This window comes from Mauremys reevesii, linkage group 27 (genome assembly GCF_016161935.1).
Source record: "Mauremys reevesii isolate NIE-2019 linkage group 27, ASM1616193v1, whole genome shotgun sequence".
NCBI lineage: Eukaryota > Metazoa > Chordata > Testudines > Geoemydidae > Mauremys > Mauremys reevesii.
This window is the reverse complement of record NC_052649.1, coordinates 5230627-5252116: the sequence shown is the minus strand read 5'-3', so window position 1 is coordinate 5252116 and position 21490 is coordinate 5230627. Positions and strand designations below refer to the sequence as shown.

At 54.8% G+C, this 21490-nt stretch overlaps 1 protein-coding gene across 1 annotated transcript in view; it reads right to left on the bottom strand.

Moving 5' to 3' along the window:
• ARHGAP23 (Rho GTPase activating protein 23) overlaps nt 1-21008 on the bottom strand; it is a 116775-nt gene extending 95767 nt beyond the window's left edge. The window contains exon 1 of the mRNA XM_039516532.1: nt 20966-21008. Within this exon, the coding sequence (XP_039372466.1) occupies nt 20966-20974 (9 nt within the window). The 5' untranslated portion in view covers nt 20975-21008. The remainder of the gene's footprint in view (nt 1-20965) is intronic.
• Between the last annotated feature and the right edge of the window lie 482 nt (nt 21009-21490).

The following is a 21490-nucleotide window of genomic DNA, read 5'->3' as shown; positions in this document are numbered from 1 at the left end:
CCCAGGACACACAGACACAGGTTAGAGTTAGGGAACTGGCGTGGACAGACGGACAAACAGAGGGATAGGCATGAATGGACAGACAGAGGGACAGGAACTGGCACGGCCAGACACTGGGTCAGAGTCACACCAGCACAGGCAAACACCAGGGCTGATGGACAGTGGCTGGCATGGACAGAGAGACACCAGGAGGGTGCTTGGGATAGGCAGAGCAGAGGCTGGCATGGACAGGGATTGGCAGGCAGAGGGACGGGTAGAGGGGGGGGCACAAGGCAGGGAAGGGACAGACACTGAAATGGGCAGAGCAGGGACTAGCACAGACATAGACGGTAAGAACCACACACAGACAGCCGCAGAGCTGGGATAAACAGAGGGCCTGGCAGAGACAGACACTATTAGGGGGCCCCAGCTTCATTTCCCCAGAGAGAACCTACATCAAGCAGCAAAGAAAGGGTGGACAGCGGAGGGCACCGTTAACCCTTCCTGCACCTCCCTGCCACCTGCAGCTTTGCCCAGGGTATACAAAACAACCCTGCAGGCGCTGAAATGAAACCCAGAGACAGGGTGTGCATGAAGGCACTGGGCATCACAAAAGCTTCTGCTCTCAGCCCAGATGCCCAGTAGCTTCTGCCCTGCCACTTCCCTCACCCTACCCTGTAAATGTCTAGTTGCATCTCGGCATCAAAATAATCATTAATCAGTTTTTAAGCATTGCATAGAGACATAAGAACATAAGAACGGCCATACTGGATCAGACCAAAGGTCCATCTAGCCCGGTAAACTGTCTTCCAACGGTGGCCAATGCCAGGTGCCCCAGAGGGAATGAAGAGAACAGGGAATCATCAAGCGATCCATTCCCTGTTGCCCATTCCCAGCTTCTGGCAAACAGAGGCTCAGGACAAACTAAACTCTCTCACACATACACGATTGCCAAGGAGAGTGAAGTCCTCTCTCTTAGGATGGTGCAACAGAGGAAGGATGGTCCAGTGGTTACACCGCTTGCCTAGGATTTGGGAACCTTGGATTTAACTCTCTGCTCTGCCACACACTTCCCATGTGACCTTGGGCAAGTCACTTAATCTCTCTCTGTCTCAGTTCCCCATGTATTAACAGGAATGTTGTAAGCAAGACACGAGAAATAATTCTTCTGCTCTACTCCGTGCTGATTAGGCCTCAACTGGAGTATTGTGTCCAGTTCTGGGCGCCACGTTTCAGCAAAGATGTGAACAAACTGGAGAAAGCCCAGAGAAGAGCAACAAAAATGATTAAAGGTCTAGAAAACATCACCTATGAGGGAAGATTGAAAAAAACTGGGTTTGTTTAGTCTGGAGAAGAGAAGACTGAGAGGGGACGTGGAACAGTTTTCAAGTAAGTAAAAGGTTGTTACAAGGAGGAGGGAGAAGAACTGTTCTTCTTAACCTCTGAGGATAGGGCAAGAATCAATGAGCTTAAATTGCAGCAAGGGAGGTTTAGATTGGACATTAAGAAAAACTTCCTAACTGGGGCTGATACATCACACAGGTATCATGAGGGGTTATGGAGGCCATAAAGTGGCACAGAGCAGTTAAAGCAAACGCATGTAGGTGGCATTCTAAAAATCTAGCCCGCATTGTGGGGGCTTAATAGCAGCAGTGGATTTTATTATGGTTTTATTTCATTTATCAGGCCTCATTGCCAAATCCCAGCAGCCACTCGCCAGCACTCAAAATAACCCACCTCCCCCCTCACCAACACTGACCCCAGCACGGAAATGGAAATCAAAGGGGGAAATGCCACGGACAGTGGTGCTCATACAGCCTAAAAGAGCAGACACCTTGGTATTTTCATCCAGGATTTCTAATTGCCCCAGGCTGCATTGCCCTAGGTACATTGGTTGGGTATCATTTTACTCCCAGTTTGCACTGGTGTAAATGTCTGTGCAAGGTGTGGGGCAATGGAAAATGGGTGCTATGTGCATAGGTTACAGTTACTCCATTTAGCAGGGTTTGAATCAAGCTATTCATTCCCCCAATTTCTCCTTCACCTGACATCAGTGTGTCGCAGAATCCCCCAGGGCCCACACCACTGTAACGCCGATCACTGTAATTCAGCGATTCTGGTTCACACTGGAAAATCTGGGACAGAACCCAGGAGTCCTGACTGCCAGGTCCCAGCTATAAACTGGAGCATCAGGGCCCCAGGTCCCATTACGCAGGCTGAGCCTGCCAAGATGTCATCTTCCTTCCTGCCAGAGCCAGACTCAGCTGAGCGAGCGCCCCTTCTTTTCCAAACCATCATCGCTCAGGCTACATAATTCAGCAGAGAGGAAATGGAAGGGCATGTGACAGGAAGAGCGAAACAAGGCAGGGGAAAAGAGGGAGGAATTGTGCCCTTGTCTGTCTGGATGGAGAGATCCAGACGGGGGCATGGGGGATGGGAGAGCAAAAGCCACAAGACCAGAGAATGCTGGCACTAAAGGCGACTTTTGCCTACGGATCAGAGCAGACTGAGACTTGGGAGTCCTGGTGTCTGTTCCTAGTTCTTGAGGGAGTTCAGTCTGGGGCTTATAGCTGGGAACCAGCAATCAGGACTCCTGGGTTCTGCTCTTCGATCTTGCAGCCTGAAGTTTTGGTCTAGCTGGGTCCTGGCAGGGGAGGACTGCTTGGTTCTGTTCCTTGCAGTAGACAAAAGCCTGGCTTGGTGCTTGGAGCTGAGGACCAGGAGCTGTGGGACCTGGTTCTGCCACTGCCCCATTGTGTGACTTCGGGAGAATCCTTTCCCCTCTCTGTATGCCCCGGTTCCCCCCATGGATAAAATAGGGATTATCACTGACTCACTGGCGCGTGAGGCTCAGTTTATTAGCTGGTGGTTGCAAAGCACTTTGAGATCCTCAGATGACCTGTGATGGGATGTTAGATGGGGTGAGATCTGAGTTACTACAGAGAATTCTTTCCTGGGTGCTGGCTGGTGAGTCTTGCCCACGTGCTCAGGGTTTAGCTGATCGCCATATTTAGGGTCGGGAAGGAATTTTCCTCCAGGGCAGATTGGCAGAGGCCTTGGGGGTTTTTCGCCTTCCTCTGCAGCGTGGGACATGGGTCACTTGCTGGAGGATTCTCTGCACCTTGAAGTCTTTAAACCCCGATTTGAGGACTTCAATAGCTCAGACATAGGTTAGGGGTTTGTTACAGGAGTGGGTGGGTGAGATTCTGTGGCCTGCATTGTGCAGGAGGTCAGACTAGACGATCATAATAGTCCCTTCTGACCTTAGAGTCTGTGACTCTATGAAAGGTGCATGAGAAGGTCAAATTCTCAGTGTTACTAGCAGGGCTCTCCAAGGGGGAGCTTCTAGTTAAGACAGAAGAGACCAGCCCTAGGGGCAGGGGAACCAAAGGCCTTTCACAACAGACTCCAGACAACAGCCGTGGCACCAGTTCGGCAATGAGCCTCCTGGTCTGGGTAGACAGCCCCCCTCGATCATTGCATCACCCTCCTCTCCACCGCAAGGGGATCAAGGCTCTAACCGCAGAAGAAGTGGGGGGGGGGCAGAGTTGCCATGGAAACTCAGCATTCAAAGATGTAAATAAGCAAAGCATCTCAGGGAAGGAGGGAGGATGCCGAGAGCTGCGGATTTCTCTCCTTTCATGTTTTTTATGCAGCGCAGAATGTTCAGAACTCTCTCACTCTAGGCCTGTAACATCGATTTAATAGTACAGAGCCAGATCCTCAGCTGGGGACGATCAGCGGCTCTTGGATTAAGTCAATGGAGCTAGGCGGACTCCCATCTGCTGAGGATCCGGCCCATCTAGCTGAAAAAGAGCTTCAAAGCTTGTCTCTTTCACCAACAGAAGTTGGTCCAATAAAAGATATTACCTCCCCCGCCTTGTCTGTCTAATATCCTGGGACCAACGCAGCTCCGACAACATTGCAAACCATGACACCTAGTGATACTTGATGGAGCAGCAGGGCTCTCAAAGCGCTTTACAAAGGTCAGCTGGTTAAGGGTACTGACCTATGACATGCTACAGACCATGAGGACTTCTCGCCCTATTTAACAGATGGGGAAACTGAGGCACAGAGCAGGCAAGTGACTTGCTTGAGGTGATACGGCAATTGAGTGGCAGGAGGCCTGGAGGCCTGGTTCACTCCTCTAACCACCAGACCATGCTGTCCTCCAGTATCATTACAGTTAAAGCAAAGCAGAAAAGCTGGATTTGATTCCCAGCTCCCCAACCGCTTCATTGTGTGACCTTGGACAAGTCACTGCAACTCCGCAGGCCAGATCCTCAGCTGGCATAAATCAGCGTAGCTCCATGTATTTCAATGGAATTGCATTGACTTACATACACCAGCTGAGGAGCCAGCCCTCTGTGCCTCGGTTTCCCATCTGTAAAATGAAGACCACAGTCCTACCTCACAGGGGAGGAGGGGTTCTAAAACGTAATGAATTAATGCTTACAAAGCCCTTTGAGATCAGTGGATGAAAACACAATACAATAGTGCTAAGTATTAAGTATTAATAAGGAACAGATGAGCAGAGCAAATAGGTTCACAGTTCTTTTGACTACGCAAAGAGCAGCTTTCCTGCAGCTGCTTGTTTTCTCCCTTAACTAAACTGGACCCTCTTGTAAATGATCAAAGATTTTAATCTTTGCCTCTCCCACACACACATATATACACACACACACGCAGCATAAACACAGACGTCTAATATAAATTTTCCATGACACAATTAAGAAAGTTCATATCAACAACTATTTCCTCTGGGGCACTTGCAAAAATAATAATAAAACGACAGAAACCGACTGAAATGGAAACTTCAATTAGCAAACACCGCGTGCCGGTTTACGATTTTCTCTCTCTCTAGCCCCCTGTGTCCTGAATGAACTCACAGTCGTGTGGGCAAACAGGAGGATCAAACCAAGCGTCTACTGGGGCGGAGATCACCTTCCAAACTGTATGGAGAGCAGACGTTTGGATAGGCAGTGTGGACTAGCAGATAGGGCACTGGATTGGAAGTCTGGATGCCTGGTTCTATTTCACTGAACTTGGATAAGTCGTTTCTTCCTATGCCTCTGTTTCTCGTGGTGCCCTCTGCTTGTCTTGTCTACTTCCAGTGTAAGCCTCCAGAGTACAAACCGCCGGTTACTGTGTGTGTGTTCGGTGCCTACCACGATATGCCACTGTAATCAAAATAATAACCAGAGTGATTTGCAAGCTATCAGTACCCAGCAATGTTGAAATGCAGCCTCCTCTGGGGTGGAAGACAGCAGCCAACAGCAATTCACTGCACAGCACAACAGAGGGGGCAAAGAGACATCAGGGCAAACCACAGCTCCTCGGGAACATGCCGTGGGATCTTTAACCTCTGTGGGGAACAAACAGGACGTTGGTTTTGAAGATCCCCTCTGAAAGATCCCACACTCACTCTAAACGGCATGGAGTCCCCTGGTATCTGGCTCAGAAGGGAAAAGGGGTGAGTCAGCACCACCAGGATGGGAACCTGGGAAAGGTCTTCCTGGGCTGAAAAATTCCAAGGAGGTGGAAACCTCGGGGGGGGGGGGGCGGGCTCGCTGACGCTGGCAGCAGTGGTGGGAAGAGTGTCGGTGTTTTAACCGCTAAGGGCCAGATGTTCCCGTGGTCAGCACCCACAATCGCCTGGATTTGGGAAAGAGCTCAGCTCCCATCTAGGGCGCCACAGTATGTGGGTGGATTTTCCAAAGAGCCGGGCACGTTGGGTACCAACATCTGTTCAGGACCTGGCTGTCAGCGTCATACCAGGAGCGCCGAGCGTTGGAAAATCAGGCCCTCATTTAGGTGCCTAAAGGCTGAGCTCAGGCCCAGAGGAGCCTCCAAGGTATTTAGGCACCTAACTCCCATTGAAGCACCTAAACACCTTGGAGGATCTAGGCCCGAGCTCTTCAGATTTGGATGTGCTGGGTTCAGCCAGCGGGAGAGTTCCTGAAAGTCGGCAGCCGGAGGGTCCCCGGGGGATCAGGAAAGTGGGACAGCTGCTGTGCAGGCTGCGTGGCAGCTGCGTTCCCCTCTGCACAGCCTCGGGGGACGCCGAGGGGTTTTTACTGACCGTCCCCTATTAACCACCTCATTAACGAACCCTGCCACCAAGTCCTGTCCCCCCCGCCTCTCCTCCCCCCCAGCAACCGGCCTTGGCATCAGGAATCGCTCCCCTCCCAGCAGCTGCCAGCTGCAGGGAATAAACAGTCGGATACAAGTGACAAGTCACTTCCTCCCCACCAGGGCGTAGCCAGACGGAAAGCGCCCCCTCCCCAGACACACACGCTCGCAGGGAGCACAATGGAAGGAGTGGGGCTGGAGGAATAGTCCGCCCAGAACGTGGGGCTGCCAGCCACACCTATGAGCCTGGGGGTGTCCTACTATCAAGCCTATCAAGCCCATCAAGCCCCATTCCCATCTCTCTCCCCTCCCCCTGTTTTATGTCTGTTCCACATCCCCCCCCATCCTCCTTGTCTGTCTCCCACCTCCTTGTCATCTGTCTCTCTCCCTGCTTCCTTGTTGCCGTCTCCCCCTCTTTGATGTCTCTTGGGCTCCCCACCCCTCCTGCCCCATTTTCACATGAGCTCCCCCTCCCCTGGGGGCTCAGAACCAGATGCAGCAGAGAGAGACACCTTACGACTCACTTTCGCACACACACCCCGCCGGTGCCGCTGGTGACACGGGGCGGGGAACGTGAGGAAGGGCAGGCCTGGAAAGGAGAGGGAGATGCAGGCACCCCCACTCGAGACATCACACATGGTCTGTCGGAGCTCAGATACTACGGTGATGGGCACCAGTGTGAGAGCCCCGACAGACAGACATCGGGGTACGTACAGTGACAGACAGACACCATTGCGGGCAGAACGCCCCCTCCCTAATGCTTAGCCTCTCGCTTTGATCGCCGTGTCTCTGTCCTCTCTCATCCCCCCACCTCACTCAGATCATAACAAGCTGAGGCAGCTGCATTTTATTTTCAATCCGAACACCCCAATCTCTGCCCCAACGTTGTTTCACCACCCGCCCGTGCTCCATAAACTGCCCCCGTTCCACAGCCTGGGATGGAAGCTCTGGGAGCCTCCCCCACCCTGCACATCCACACAGGCTGCTGGCCGTGCATGATGCTCTGGGAGCTGCAGTCCCGGGAGGGATCGATGCCTCCAATTGGATTTTCCCCCCTCAGCAAACATTGCTGAACGCTGCAGGCGGGAGAGGGACGGGACCTAGCAAAGCGGATCTGGTGGTGGCAGTAGGGGGATGAGCGGCCACATTTCAGCAGGCAGCCAATGTTCTCCTGGGGGGTGGGAGTGGGTCACTGGCAGTGGGGTGCACCATAGTAAGGGGTTGTGGTAATGGGAGTGATGTTATTAATAGCAGCACTAAAAGCCGAAGGCCCAGCGTTCACCCTCAGCAACACTGGCACCTCCGTGCAAGAGTGGATGGTTCAGACACAGGACTCCTGGGTTCCATCCCCAGCTTTGTGCTGACTCTCACTGATCAGAGGGGAAGCCACTTTATGGCTAAGCGCCTCTTTCCCCCAGCAGTAAAATGGGAATAGCAGGGCCCTGGATGGTATGTAAGGGCCACTGCTGCCCTCTCCTGGACCGAATTAGAGAAGTTCAACTGTGTGTCATTGGCCATGTACTGCTAGCACCTTGTGAAGGTTCTTCCCTAGGCAGTAGACATCTGCACGCACCAGTGACATTAACATCCACGATTCCATAGCCCCGTTCATCCTGAAGGTTTCCCAAAGCTCCTTACATACTGTGAATGCACACAGGAGCCCCATACCCATTACTGAAATGCAGCCACCTCTGGGATGGAACACAGCAGCGGGTAAACCGCCCAAAGTAACAACAAATGCTGCATACTGCTGAGACGGCCAGGAGATCTAAGGGAGGCCGGACATAGTTGCCCGGTTGGATTATAAGTGCAAGCATCAGCGGATAGGCCACTATCTGCAGACATGACTTCTATTCCAGTGGCCTGCTGCCAGGTGACCTTGGGCAAGTCATTTCCCTGACCTGTGCCTCAGTTTCCCCTCCTGCCCGGGGTCTGTCGTGTCTATTTACACGGTAAGCTTGTTGAGGCAGGTGCCTCTGTGTGCAGCACCTCACACAACAGGGCCCTGATCTCAGTGCGGGGCCTTTAGGAGCTCCTGCGATACCAATACTGACGAAACACTGACGTCACTTCCTGCAGCACCTTGCTTTGGGCCAGTCCCTTCCCACCCCGCAACCCTGCACCCAGGGGAGACAATCCAGTTAGGCAGGAGGCAGGAAGAGCAACACAACCAGGGCCTGCTGTTTCGAATGATTTACACCCTCCAAGGGACTGCAAGTGAAGCAGACCTCTGACGTACCCCGCCCACGCCCCCACGCAGGGGCAAGTCTCTGGAGTCTTATTTTACCCTCTTTCCCCACAAAACCAGATGCACTAGTATGGGATGGGGGCGGGAAATGCCAGCCCGGCCGGCCCCGGCCCCATCCTCCCTTGAGAACCTTTTCAGGAAACTTCAGCACCGTATTTCAAACATGAGGAACAATCCAATCTGATCTTGAGCCCTTCCCGGAGCCCAGTCAATGGGGACTGCCCTAGACTGCATGGAAGGGGGAGCAGGGAGTCTGCCCAAATGCCACCTGCTCACATTTTCCATCTGTGAATGCCAGCCCCGGTGCCCCCTCTTCCCGTCCTTCTCCAAGACGGGAAATGAGATCACATCCTGGCCATCAATTAGCAGGCTAATCCCACAATGGACAAACTCCCTCCTCCCCGACAACCAGTCCACGCTTCCCGCTGCTAATCATGCCAGCGTGGGAGCTCCAGACACAGAGCCACAAACACATGGTGGGAAGTGCCTTGCCCTCTGGGAGATCCCTGTGCTGTACCAGGCTGATACATAGACCCCCTTCCTCTTTTCAATTCATGCGAATCCAGGAGCTTCGTGGTCATGGCTGTGGAGAGGCAGCATTGCCTAGTAATTAGAGCAGGAGTCTCAGAATTAGGACCCTGTGGTTCTATTCCCGGCTCTGTAAGGTATGCGGCCTAGTGACTGGGAAGGGGGGGGGGGCTGGGAATCAGGACTCCTGGGTTCTTGCCCTGTGGGTGGGAGTGGGAGCTAATAATTGTGCAGGACTCCTGGGTTCTATTCCAGACTCAGCCACTGCCTCACTGTGTGACCTTGGGTGAGCTCCTGCCCTGCTTTGTGCCTCGGTTTCCCCATCTCTAAAAGTGAGGAAACCCTCCCCCCCCTTTATAAACACACTTTGGGATTCCCCAGCTGGGAGGTGGCCTGGTAAGTCAGACTAGACGACCCCAGTGACCTTTCTGGCCTTAGAATTCACATCCAAGCCGATCTGACTGTTAATTATCTCCATGGCTCGCAGCCTTCTGATGGGTGCAGGCTGGGCTGGGCAGGGCCGTGACCTGAAAGTAGCTCAAGGACCAGCTGTGCAACACGGGCGATGCCCCGGGACCTCTTCCAGACTCAGAGGAAGTGGGAGACTAACAGCCCCTCACCCCCATCTCCCCGATTGGCACGTGGCTTGGGGACTGACGCAGCTTTGCAGGGTGTGGGGTCAGTGGGTTTCAAAGGGGTGTCCCACTGAATTTCCCAGTGATGAAATCCCAGTATGGGAATGGAAAATAGAGTAAGTGTAACTGGCCCAGAAAGCTCTAAAGGGAGCTGGGTTGGGAGGTGTCGTCACAAAGGAGAGTTACTTGCGGCTCGAATCTCTTTCCCCCAAACACCTCTCACTGTAGCCAGGCTGGGGCCATGTCCCCATCGGGGGCGAGATGCAGCTATGGCAGGGAATGGCCCTGAGCTCCCAATGGATCTGTCCCATCTGGACCTGCTCCTGCAAGACGTTTAGGGTGACCAGGCAGCAAGTGTGAAAAATCAGGACGGGGGTGGGGGGTAATAGGGGCCTATACAAGAAAAAGACCCAAAAATCGGGACTGTCCCTATAAAACTGGGACATCTGGTCACCCTAAAGACGTTGGACCTCTTGGGTGCCTGTGAGCGTGCAGAGAGTCACCTCTCCGGTGCTCTACTCCCTGCAGGAAGGGGATAGGCCCAGGGCTGCCACCCCAGCACAGGTGGGTGGGAGACTCCGATCGCACCAGGGCACATTCCCACTTGCCAGCTCACAGCCTCACCCTAAACCAGGGCCGCCCGGGGGGGCAAGTGGGGCAATTCGCCCCAGGCCCTGCAGGGGCCCCCACGAGAATATAGTATTGCAACTTTTTTTTTTATGGAAGGGACCTCTGAAATTGCTTTGCCCCAGGCCCCCTGAATCCTCTGGGCAGCTCTGCCCTAAACCACTCCCCCCCCACCCTACCCCGCACCCGCTCTCATGGGCACTTCAGTGTAGATAGCAGCAGCTTAAACCCTCCTCCACCTCCGCCTCTTGCAGCTCAGAACATCCCAGGGCCCCTCTGAGCCAGGTGGCACCGAGACCCCAGAGCAGAAATACGAGACATACACAGTTTGGATTCAAGTCAAGATCCGAATCCAGGGTTTTGTTACAGCCCACTAGACACGTGGGGGTGCTGGGCACAGAGCTGCGGGTGCTGGGAATGCCTGGAATGGAATCTAGGGGAGTCCAGGCAACGCCCCCCCCCAGCCTGTCTTCCCCAGGGAGGTGGAAGCTGGAGGGTGTCTCCTCGGCGAGGACATTGGGTCCCTGCTGCCAGGCACTGAGCAGGGCCAGGGTGCCAGGCAGGGAGCGCGGGAAGAAGGGGTGGGGAACAGCTGACACTCGCATTCCGTGGAGAGAGAGGAAGAGAAAGGGCCCCCTCTAGTGAGGGCTCGTGGGAAGTGCCTGCCAGCGGGTGGGGGGGCTGGGATGGGAGGGGGATCCCAGTAATTCGACTGGCACCCCGGGGATTTGGGGCCCCTCAGCGCTGGTTTAAGGCCATCTCCCGTCACTGGCTTTCCTCCAGGGCTGTGTTTGGCCCCAGCAGGGTGATTAGTTTGTTTTCTTCCAAATCCTCTCCACCTCCTCCCTTTTATTTGCGGTGAATTTTCTCTTGGGGGCCAGCAGGAGACTGAACCTCTGGGGGGAATAAAACCAGAGTTCCCGCCATCGGGACGGCACCTGCTGTCTCAGCGGGGGGCCCTCGGGGGGTGGGGTGTTGTCTGGCACAGCACCCCGCGTGGTGGAGGGGACACACCCAGCACACGGTTACCCAGCGGGCCTTTTTGCTGCTTTGACACTGGATGTTGATCCCCCTCTGCTGATTGGCTGTTCGCTTCCACCCCCACCCCACCCCCAGTCTGTCTGCTTCAGACTCACTCCTCCCTGCCTGCCCCCTTTTGCTCCCCTCCTGCCCCCCCCCTTCATTCCCACCCTCCCCCATCGCCAATTAATTCCCACGCCACAAACCCCTCCCACAAATCAAAGGGAAACAAGCCAACATGACAAGACGGTTGCAGCCCGTCACCTTCTTGCCTCTGCTTGTATGTTAGATCCTGTCCCCCCCAGCCCTGGGTCTGTCCCGTCCGTTTAGGTTGTAAGCCTTCTGGGGCAGGGAATGCCTCTCAGACCACGTCTCGACTAGGAAGGCCTTGCCAGTGTAGTTATACTATCCCAGCAAAGCGCTCCTGGTGCGGACACAGCTTATACCAGCCAAACCAGAATGGGCAAAAGCACCTGCCGATATTAGCTGCATCCACACTGGTGGCTTTTCCCAGCACACCTGTGTCGGCCAGGGATCACCCACCTCTTCGCACCCCGACCCACATAACTACGCTGGCAGAAGTCTGTAGTGTATGGACGTACTCTGCTCGGCGCCCCGCACAAGCCCTGATCTCCAATCCCTAGGCCCTATGGAAAATAGGCAAATAGTTAATACGCTCAGCAGCAGCATGCACAGCTGGGTTCCAAGGGTTGGGAAGCCTGCAGCTCTCTCCTACCTCTGCTCCTATAGCAAAGATGGTTGTGGCTAGTCAAGATCAGAAACCCCTGTTCTGCTGGGAGCTTTACAGAGCAAGAGGCAGTCCCTGCCTCAAAGCACTTACAGTCAAAATAGATAAAATAGGTCACGGAAGGATTATTAGCTCCATTTTACAGATGGGGAACTGAGACCCAGAGAAATCGAAGGCAGATTTTCTAAAGAGCTCAGCTCTCATCTAGGCACCTAAGATTTGGGGGCGGGGAAGGTGGGGGGGACCTCAGCACCCAATGTGCTGAGCTCGTTTGAGCATCTGGGCACTTATTGAAGTGTCAAAGCAGTGCCAGGCGCTTGTGCACATTCTGGCCCGTGGGCACTAAACCTGAAAGAATTTTTTTTAAATCTCAGGCCTTGCCTAGGCGACAAATGCGTTGCCAGTACAGCTGCCCCGTCAGCGCTCCCCAGCGTATGCTGACAGTGACCGTCCTTCTGGTAGAACAACACCCCCTTCCCGAATGACATTAGCGATCCTGAAAAAAGCTCTCTTCTGGCAGCAGCATCTGCTCTGGGGGTTCTGTCGGCAGAGCTACCTCGGCTGGGGTGTGGTTTTTTTTCCACACCCTTCACTGACATAGCTATGCCAACAAAACTTTGTAGGGTGAGCCTGGACTCAGTTACCAGCTAAACTAGGCAAATGCTGCAAGGTAAATTTCACTTTTACTTCCGTTCAGTTTCTCTTTCGGACTCTCCTGCACTATACTGGGGGTAGCAATGCTTGAATGCAGGGCCTGAGAACCCGGAAAGGAAATTGACTAGAAGCAATAATGAAACCAAGCAGCTTATCTTGGGTTGAAAACTTGGCTTGTTCAAACTAAACAAAAACGGCTGACCCTGGATTTTTAATATTTTAATAAATATTGTTGAAAATGAAGAAAAACAAAACACAGCCCATCATGATACCGACACTTTTATACCAGCGTAGCTGCATCCACACTAGAGGCAATAACAATTGAGGTGTTTCAGTAGAAAAATCACTCCCCCGATCGGCTTTAAATCCATACAAAAACTACGTGTGGAGCAGACCTTAGCGGGCAAACCAGCCCTTAAACCAGATTCTCCATTGCCCCACAGTCATTCACCCCATTTATAACAATCTGCACCTGCTTTGCACCAGAATAAACAGCTCCGCAAGGTTAACCAGTTGAGGCCAAGCCCAGGTGCGGGAGGTATATAGGGTGGGTTGATAAAAACTACCCGTGCCTCATCTCGCCTAGGATTTTGCAGGGAGCTAGGTACGTCGGCGTGAAAGCCACGCCTTTTTCACGGGAAGAGAAAGCCCTAGGTCCTCTGTGCAGTGATTTACTCCTTGCACAAAGAAGGTGTAAAATGGCACCAGATCCGAATGGTAACCTTAGCCTTGCGATGGTTTCAATACTGACACACGGCACAGGTCAGTGGACAGTCAGGGCCTTAGGGGGAGCATTTCAAAATTGCCTACAGGATTTATTCATAGATTCATAGATTCCAAGGCCAGGAGAGACCACTGTGATCATTGCGTCTGGCCTCTTTTGTAGCACAGGCCAGACACCTTCCCTGAAATAATTCCTGACTGAATTAGAGCATCTATTTTAGAAAAAGATGGTTAGAGCACAGCTCCCAGTGAACGTCATGGAGGGGGACAGGCACGTTTTAACATCTCTGTCTGCAGGAATAGAATAACTGCTCAACACATCTTAAGACATCGATTCAAGAAACAAAATGCATTTAAAAGAACGTCATGAAAATATTGGTCTGAAAAACTGTGCGTGTGCACACGTGTGTAAAAGTGTAAGTGTAACACACCCTAAATTTGGATCCAGGCTGTTTCACTACAAACAGAGAAGTGCAGATTCTGCTCTCCTTTACATCAATCTGATACTATTTAACTTCACTGGGCCAGACTCTTAGCGGGTGTCAATCAGCTACACCGAGAATCTGTCACGTTGACTTTAATGGGGATGATTTACAGTGGGGTGACTGAGGTCAGAATCAGGCCCCTCGTGTGTGGTGAGCCCCGATCCTGCCATGCACTTAAATCAATAGGACTATTCCTGTGCTAAAAGTTAAGCTTGTGCTTCAGGGCAGGCAGGATCGGATCCAGCGCGCTCAGCTGGCAGAACCTCACCGGAAAAATATCCCCGTAGAGCCCGAAACAGGAGACGCGGATGGGGTGTGACCCCCAAAACCCCCGGAGGCAATTTGAGACAGCAAGGAAAGGGTTACCATGGCTCCCTCCCCCCTCCCCACCCCCTTCCGCTCAGCTCAAGAGCTCAGCCCACATGGGTGGCTATGGGAAACTCGGATAAACAAGAGAAAACCTGGCTAGGAGCTATGCTTGGCACCCGAGGGCCTGGAGGGCCGAAGGGAAGCCTCTTAAAGGAACCACAGCGAGGGTCCTAATATGAAAAATCAATGAAGGCAGAAGCGGTCTGGGAGGAAGCGTCTTCCAGCATTTTCTCCCTTCCCCCCCAGCACAGTTACAGACACGCTGGGGAATGAAAGGCCGAGCCCAGCTGCTTTATGGGGTGGGGGGGGGATTTGCTCACACATTGGGGCATTCCTAAATGGAGGTGCTTTAGGGCTAAAGTGGCGCCACATTCCCATGTCGCAGCGGGTGAGCGGGGGATGCTCTGCAGGGACTCCAGGAGGACGGAGCCCTGGGGACGTCTGTTCGCTCCCTGGCAGCCCCAGAGCCATTCCACGGCTGCCATCAGCCATTTCAATTATTAGCGAGAGACAACAAGCAGGCCCGGCCGGAGCCCAGCGCTATCCCTGGCCGGGTTATATCACAGGATAACGCACCCCCAAGCTGTCCAATCGGCAAGCGAGCCGCATGCCAAGCTGTTTGATCTCACTGCCTAAAATTAACACAGCCTGCTCCAGAGGCGCCCCAGCCAACCAGGGCAAAGGGAAGGCGCCGGGGCGGCCCGACGGGGAACTGCCCTGCAGCGCAGCTGGGTGGTGGGGAGGTTATTTTTCCACCCTGGGAAGCAGGCCCTGGGACACTTCCAACCGGCAGCAGGGGAGCCGGGGAATTGTTAGGCTCTGAGCAAAGGGCAGCTGCAAAGGCCGATACCAGGGATTCTGTGAGGGTCCCAATTAGCCGACCCGCCTGGGCCGCACCAGGAACCTGGGTAATCGGGAGTCAACAGAAAAGCGAATTGGGCAGATGTGGGGGTCCGGGTGCTACTGAATAGGCAGGAGCTGTCCTATCCGGACATGAGCACAGCAGCTGCACTGATCTCTCAGGTTTAACCTGCAGCATCCCCTGCTATCCCAGCCCTGAGTCCCCCGAATAGCTCCGTCAATGCCCTTCAATCCCAGCCCACAGCTGCCCTGCTGTTCCAGCCCTGGGCTTCTCAGGCCCATCTATATCCCTCAATCCCCATCTGCAGCTGCCCCTGGCCTCCTCCCACCCATCTCTGCGATGTCCAGTGGGTGGACACCCATTCAGCATGCCACACACAGGCATGTACAGAGGGCCCCTATGCAGGCGTCATGCATGTACTGCACATGAAGGCTCTCTATCCTCCCTCACACACACACACCCACCCTTCTCACACTCTCCCACCCCCTAAGGCTTTATCTTCACTGGGGAAATAGGCATGTTTTTTAAACACGGGATCATCAATGTGTTAAAATCCTGGTGTATTCGAGGCAAAGGGTGGTTTTAATACGTGTTTAGCTTGTCAAGGTAAACCCTAGAAAGAACCCCAAATTCAGGCTGGCTTCTGGACATAGCAGACTCAGATTTAATTCCCCGCACCGCCACAGACTTCCTAGGTGACCCTGGGCAAGTTACTTAGCTGTTTGGTGCCTCAGTTTCCCCATCTCTAAAATGAGGGTGTTAGCACTGCCATTCCTCACAGGGGTGCTGGAAGGATAAATACATTAAAGATTGTGAGGTGCTCAGAGATTATGGTAACGGCAGCCATATAAGGATGATAGATAGAGACAGTGTACAGTTTACTGCCAGGGAGCACAGGGTACCAGAAGGGCGGGCTGGGCAGAGAACAGAGCAGTGAAGGCCTGGAGAGCTGAGAAGCTGAACCGCTGAAAATACACACACCTGCCTTCAGCTCAGGGCAAGGCAATCCAGCAAACCAGGAACGTTACAGACGTCCTCCAGCCGGAGCTGGCTGGGACTCGGACTCTCTGGTTCTGGGGAAATTCTGACATTTTGGTTTGGTTCCGAATCGGGAGGGAAACGGGCAATTTCAACATTTTCCTGGAAAACGGAACTATCCAAAAAATGTGACTCCAAAACCATTTCATATAGGAAAAAATGCAACATTTCATGCTGAAGCTAATTTTGAGTGCAATTGAAACGGGTCCACGCGACGTTTCGGTTTTGACAACCCTGCGTTTTCTGATGGAAAATTTTCACCTGAAAACTTCCAACCAGGTTCACCTACTAGACACCATCTGGCCCACGTTCACCCTCTACAATTACACTTGGAAGAATTAGATTTTTATCAAGAAATGTCAGTTTTGCCAAACACCCCCACACCCCAAGGAATAAATATTTCCAGCAATAATACCTGACATTCACAGAGGGCCAATGGAAGAATCCGGCTTGAAAACTTGAGCTTGACTTAAGGCTATTTACGTCGTCTCTTTTGGCACACGACGCTTGCAATTGGGGTTATAAAGCTTTAACTTTTGTAATCTTAAGGTCGGCTGCCATTAATTGTTGCCTGACTCTCCTCTGCTGCCTGTGGAAATTTAAATCAATCAAAATAAAAAAAATGCTTAAAGATAAACATCGATATTATCGGTCAAAATCGAATTCTGCCCAGCCGACCTACCTGAAGAGGAGCTCTGTGTGGCTCGAGCGCTCGTCTCTCTCACCAACAGAAGTTGGTCCAATAAAAGATATCACTTCACCCACCTTGCCTCTCTCCTATCCTGGGACCAACACGGCTACAACCACACGGCAAGCCTATCTACCGTCCTGTTCTCTGCATCTAGCTTTCAGTGTTCCAGGTGATAGTGATTTTTCACTTTAGTACATAATTCCTGCCTCCGTCTTAGGGGTTTATGTGGCTGCCGCGGCCTCATCCCACTCACTGGCAGGCAGTTTTCCTGATATTCAGCCAGTCCTGGTGCAGGGCTCCATTGTGCTAGGCTCTGTACAAACATGGACAGTCCCTGCCTTGCTCTGTTACAATCAGAATTTTCCTTTTCTTAACTGCCTCCTGTTTCTCCCAGTTCCAGGCCCCCAGAGAGCAATTCTGCCCAAAGCTCCTCCCTTCCAGATGGGTCTGGTGAGACAAGCCCAGCCCTGGGGACAACGGAGCCCTGGGTTCTAATTCCGCTGAGCCACTGGATGTATTTCTCAAGTATCAGGGGTAACCGTGTTAGCCTGTATCCACAAAAACAACAAGGAGCCCGGTGGCACTTTAAAGACTAACAGATTTATTTGGGCATCTGAAGAAGTGGGTTTTTTACCCACTAAAGCTTATGCCCAAATAAATCTTTAAGGTGCCACCGGACTCCTTGTTGTTTGTATGTATTTGGGCATGTCACTTCCCCACTCTGTGCCTTGGTCTCGTCACGTGAGAAGAAGGATGCTGATCTACCTCACAGGGGTGCTGTGGGGCTTGGGGCTGAGATTTTTAAGGGAACCTAAGGGGGTTAGACACCCAATTAACTGAGGGCTGGAATTCCCGTAGGTCTTTTTCAAAACCTCAGCTTAAATCGTGAGCACTTTGAGATCCCTGGATGGGGGTGCCAGGAGCCCAAGGTGTCACTGTGTAGAGGAGCTGAAGCAGGCATCGGACTCGGCCAACGTTCAGCCAATCCATACTGGTTATGGGCTGGGTTCTGCTCTCAGTTCCCCTGGCATAAACCCGGAGCGAGCCCACCCAACTTCCCAGTTTACACCGAGTGCAGAATCCAGGCCAGGGCTCAGCCTATCGTCCCTCACAGGCCAGCCCCTTCGTCCATCCTCAGGTGCCTGCCTGTCTGATCCCTGGGATAAGAGCCTGCTGCCCAGACCCAACACTCACTCCTGCCCTTCCCCCGTCATGGGGGACCCTTCGCCTCCCGCCTAGCGGCTCCCAGAACCCCAGGGAAGGAAGCACAAACTTCTGCTTCCCAGGTGGCGTGGGAAGTCCTGGCTATATCTGCGCCCAGGGAAAGCTGGGGTGCTAGCTGGGATATTTGGGGGGGCTCCCAGTGACCTGGCCATGCCACAGCAGTACCCGCAGGACAATCAAGCAGAGCAGAACGGGAATATGAAGTGCAGCAGTACAAGGGATTCCAACTGGCATGGGAGGGATTGGCAGGAGGGACACACATGGCCTGTGGATTCAGGTGGCGGGGGGAGAGGGGCGGCTTGCAGGAGAAGGGGGACAGTGGCAGACAGAGGCATGGCAGAGTGGGGCGCTGCTCTTTGGATTCAGGGAGGTGGGGTAGCGGTGTGTGTGTGGGGGGTTACTATCCTTCGGATTCAGGTGGCGGGGGGGCTCTGCCTTTCATTTCCCACCTTACAGCTTGTTCCAGCAGAGGGGAAGGTTCTCGGGATTCATTCAGCAAAGTGACATTCCTGAGAAGAGGGAGGGCCTGATGCTCCCCTCCAAACCCACACTAATACCCCCCGCCCTGCCAGAAACCCAGAGATCCCACCCCACCCGCACCACGGAGATTCCCTGATGGCGACTGCTCCCCCCGCCCACCCCCAGCTTCCACGCGGAGACAGGCCGAGAGAGGCTCCTCCGATGCAGAGATCCTGCCGCAGCTGCCTCTCCCTTCCGACATCCCGCCCTCCACTGCCATAAAATGGTGGCGACTGCTCCCCCCAACCCCTGTCAGTGGGAAGTACCCCCACCCCCAGAGCCTGCTCCATCACCCCGCGGCGCGGCGCCCCCTGGGGACAGCACAGATGGGAACCGGCTGGCTTTGGGCAGGGAGGGATCCCTCGCCCCGTTTGGCCGCAGGGCAGAACCCGGTGGCAGGTTCTTCTCTCTCTCATTCTCCTCCCACGAGCCGCCAGAGACAGAAGCCAAAAATCAGTCTGAACGAGACCACGACCAGGAGCAACAGGTGCCACGTACTGCAAAGAACTAACCCCGAGCAACCGAAGCGGGGGGGTGTCTCTGTGTGTGTGTGTATTGTGATGGCCTCCTTTCTAATCGGTGTGACCACGTTTCTACATGCAACAAGAATCTTTGTCTAAGGCGTGTGTGCATGTACATTACGACGGCCTCTGTCTCACGGTTACCAGGGACGGCTGTAGAGGATGAGGGTCTCTGATGGGTGTGAACAGGCACATGCGCCTATGTGCAATGATTGTGAGGGTCTCTGGCCAGATGCCCGCAAGGCCTCCCTGGTGTAGCATCCTCAATATCAGGGCATCTCGGCAGGAAGTTTCCCTGGGTACCATGCTGACCATCCAGCTGTAATTCCCTGCATGGGGTCAGGCAGCCCCTGGCTAGGTGAGACCAGGAGGGGCCACTCGGAAAACAGCTCTGCTCTCCTCCCTCACCCCTCCCTGGCCTCTCCAGGAGGGAGAGTCAAGTGGCAAATCGTGGTTCTCTGAAGCATCCCCTGTGCCACAGGACCCACATAGGTCCGGTGAAGCAGCACTGTGACCCATGTAACTCACAGAATCCCTGGTCTGCCGGATCATTCACCCAGAGACAAGCAGAGGGCACATGGCCGGCTGCCCTCCTCCTCCACCAGGCTGGGATTTTGCTGGGCCCAGAAGCTGAACTGGCAGCGAGGGGATGTTTATACGCCCCTGGGCAGGCAGCCCCCTTCCCAGTCGTCCCTTCGCTGACACCTCGCTCCCTCCCATTCCTCCCTAGACAAGACCCCTCCCTCCCATCTCCTTCCATGCCCCCCCTCGATACCCCTCCCATACAACCCCCATGCCCTAGCACCTCCCACCTCCCTATACAAGCCCCACCTCCACTCCCCTCTCTGTACCCCACCCCTCCCTTCGCTTCATACACACTTTTTTTTTTATTATCATTGTAATATTCTCTCTCTGCCACCCACCTGCTGTGTTCCCCCCCACCAGGAGGGGTACCGGGGGGGGGCAGGGGTTGGACCAAGCACCAGCCTCCTCATTAGACCCAAGGGTGGCAAACCAGCCTGGATGGCATACAGAAGCTAGAGATCGGAGTCCCCTTCTGTGCACCCCCCCATGCTTGCAGTGCATTGCACCCCAGCCCCCTTGTACACAGCTCCACTCAGCCCTGGCATGGCTCTGACCTCACCCCACCCGATCCAGAGCCCCACCCAAGGCACAGACCCCAGACCCCCACGCACAGAGCCCCACCCCATGCGCAGACCCCAGACGCCCCACACAGAGTCCCATGCACAGAGCCCCACCCCACGCACAGAGCCTAGACCCCCATGCACAGACCCCACACCCCCACGCACAGAGCCCCACCCCATGCACAGAGCCCACACCCCCACGCAGAGCCCCATGCACAGAGCCCCACCCTATGCACAGACCCCAGACGCCCCACACAGAGTCCCATGCACAGAGCCACACCCCACGCACAGAGCCTAGACCCCCATGCACAGAGCCCACGCAGAGGCCCATGCACAGAGCCCTACCCTATGCGCAGACCCCAGACCCCCACGCACAGAGCCCCACCCTATGCACAGAATCCAGGACCCCACCCCAGGCACAGACCCCACCCCAGGCACAAAATCCAGGACCCCACACCATACACAAAGCCCCACCCTACACACAGACCCCCATGCACAGAGCCCCACCCTATGCACAGACCTAAGACCCCCAGGCACAGACCCCAGACCCCCACGCACAGAGCCCCACCCTATGCACAGACCCCAGACCCCCACGCACAGAGCCCCACCCTATGCAGACCCCAGACCCCCACGCACAGAGCCCCGCCCCATACACAGACCCCAGACCCAGGCTCCCTGCACAGAGCCCCCCACCCCATGCCTAGATCCCAGCCTCCACCCCTTACACAGACCCCCACCCCGCTCTGTTGTGTGCGCGAGCCTCCCCGGGAGGGGCCGCGAAGTCGCCCCCCGAGATCCCCCCGGCCGCGCCTCCTACCTGCTCCATGCTGCGCCCCTCAGCGCGCCCCCAGGCCAGGCGGCGGAGGGAGGGCGGGGGGCAGCCCCCCGGCGCGATCCATGTGACTTTCCTCTGTCAGCTCCTCGGGTCCCCAGGAGCCGGCCCGGCTGCTGCGTCTGCTGCGAGCGCCGGCTCCCCCGCCGGGCGTGTGGCTGCCTGGCCCCCCCCGCGTCCCTCCCCTTCCCCTCCCCGGCTCGTCCCGGCACAGCGGCCACAGGCTGCTCCGGCAGCCGCTCGGCAGGGTCATGTGAGCCCCCGCCCCCCTCCACTGCGGGGGGGCAGCCCCCACCCCTGCTGCACAGCCCCGTGCACGCCCTACAGCCGCCAGCCCCACACCTGAGCTCCCCCCTACCCCTCCTGTACAGCCCCGTGCACCCTGCAGCCCCCACCCCTGCTGCACAGCCCCGTGCGCCCTGCAGCCACCAGCCCCACACCTGGGCTCCCCCCTACCCCTCCTGTACAGCCCCGTGCACGCCCTGCAGCCGCCAGCCCCACACCTGGGCT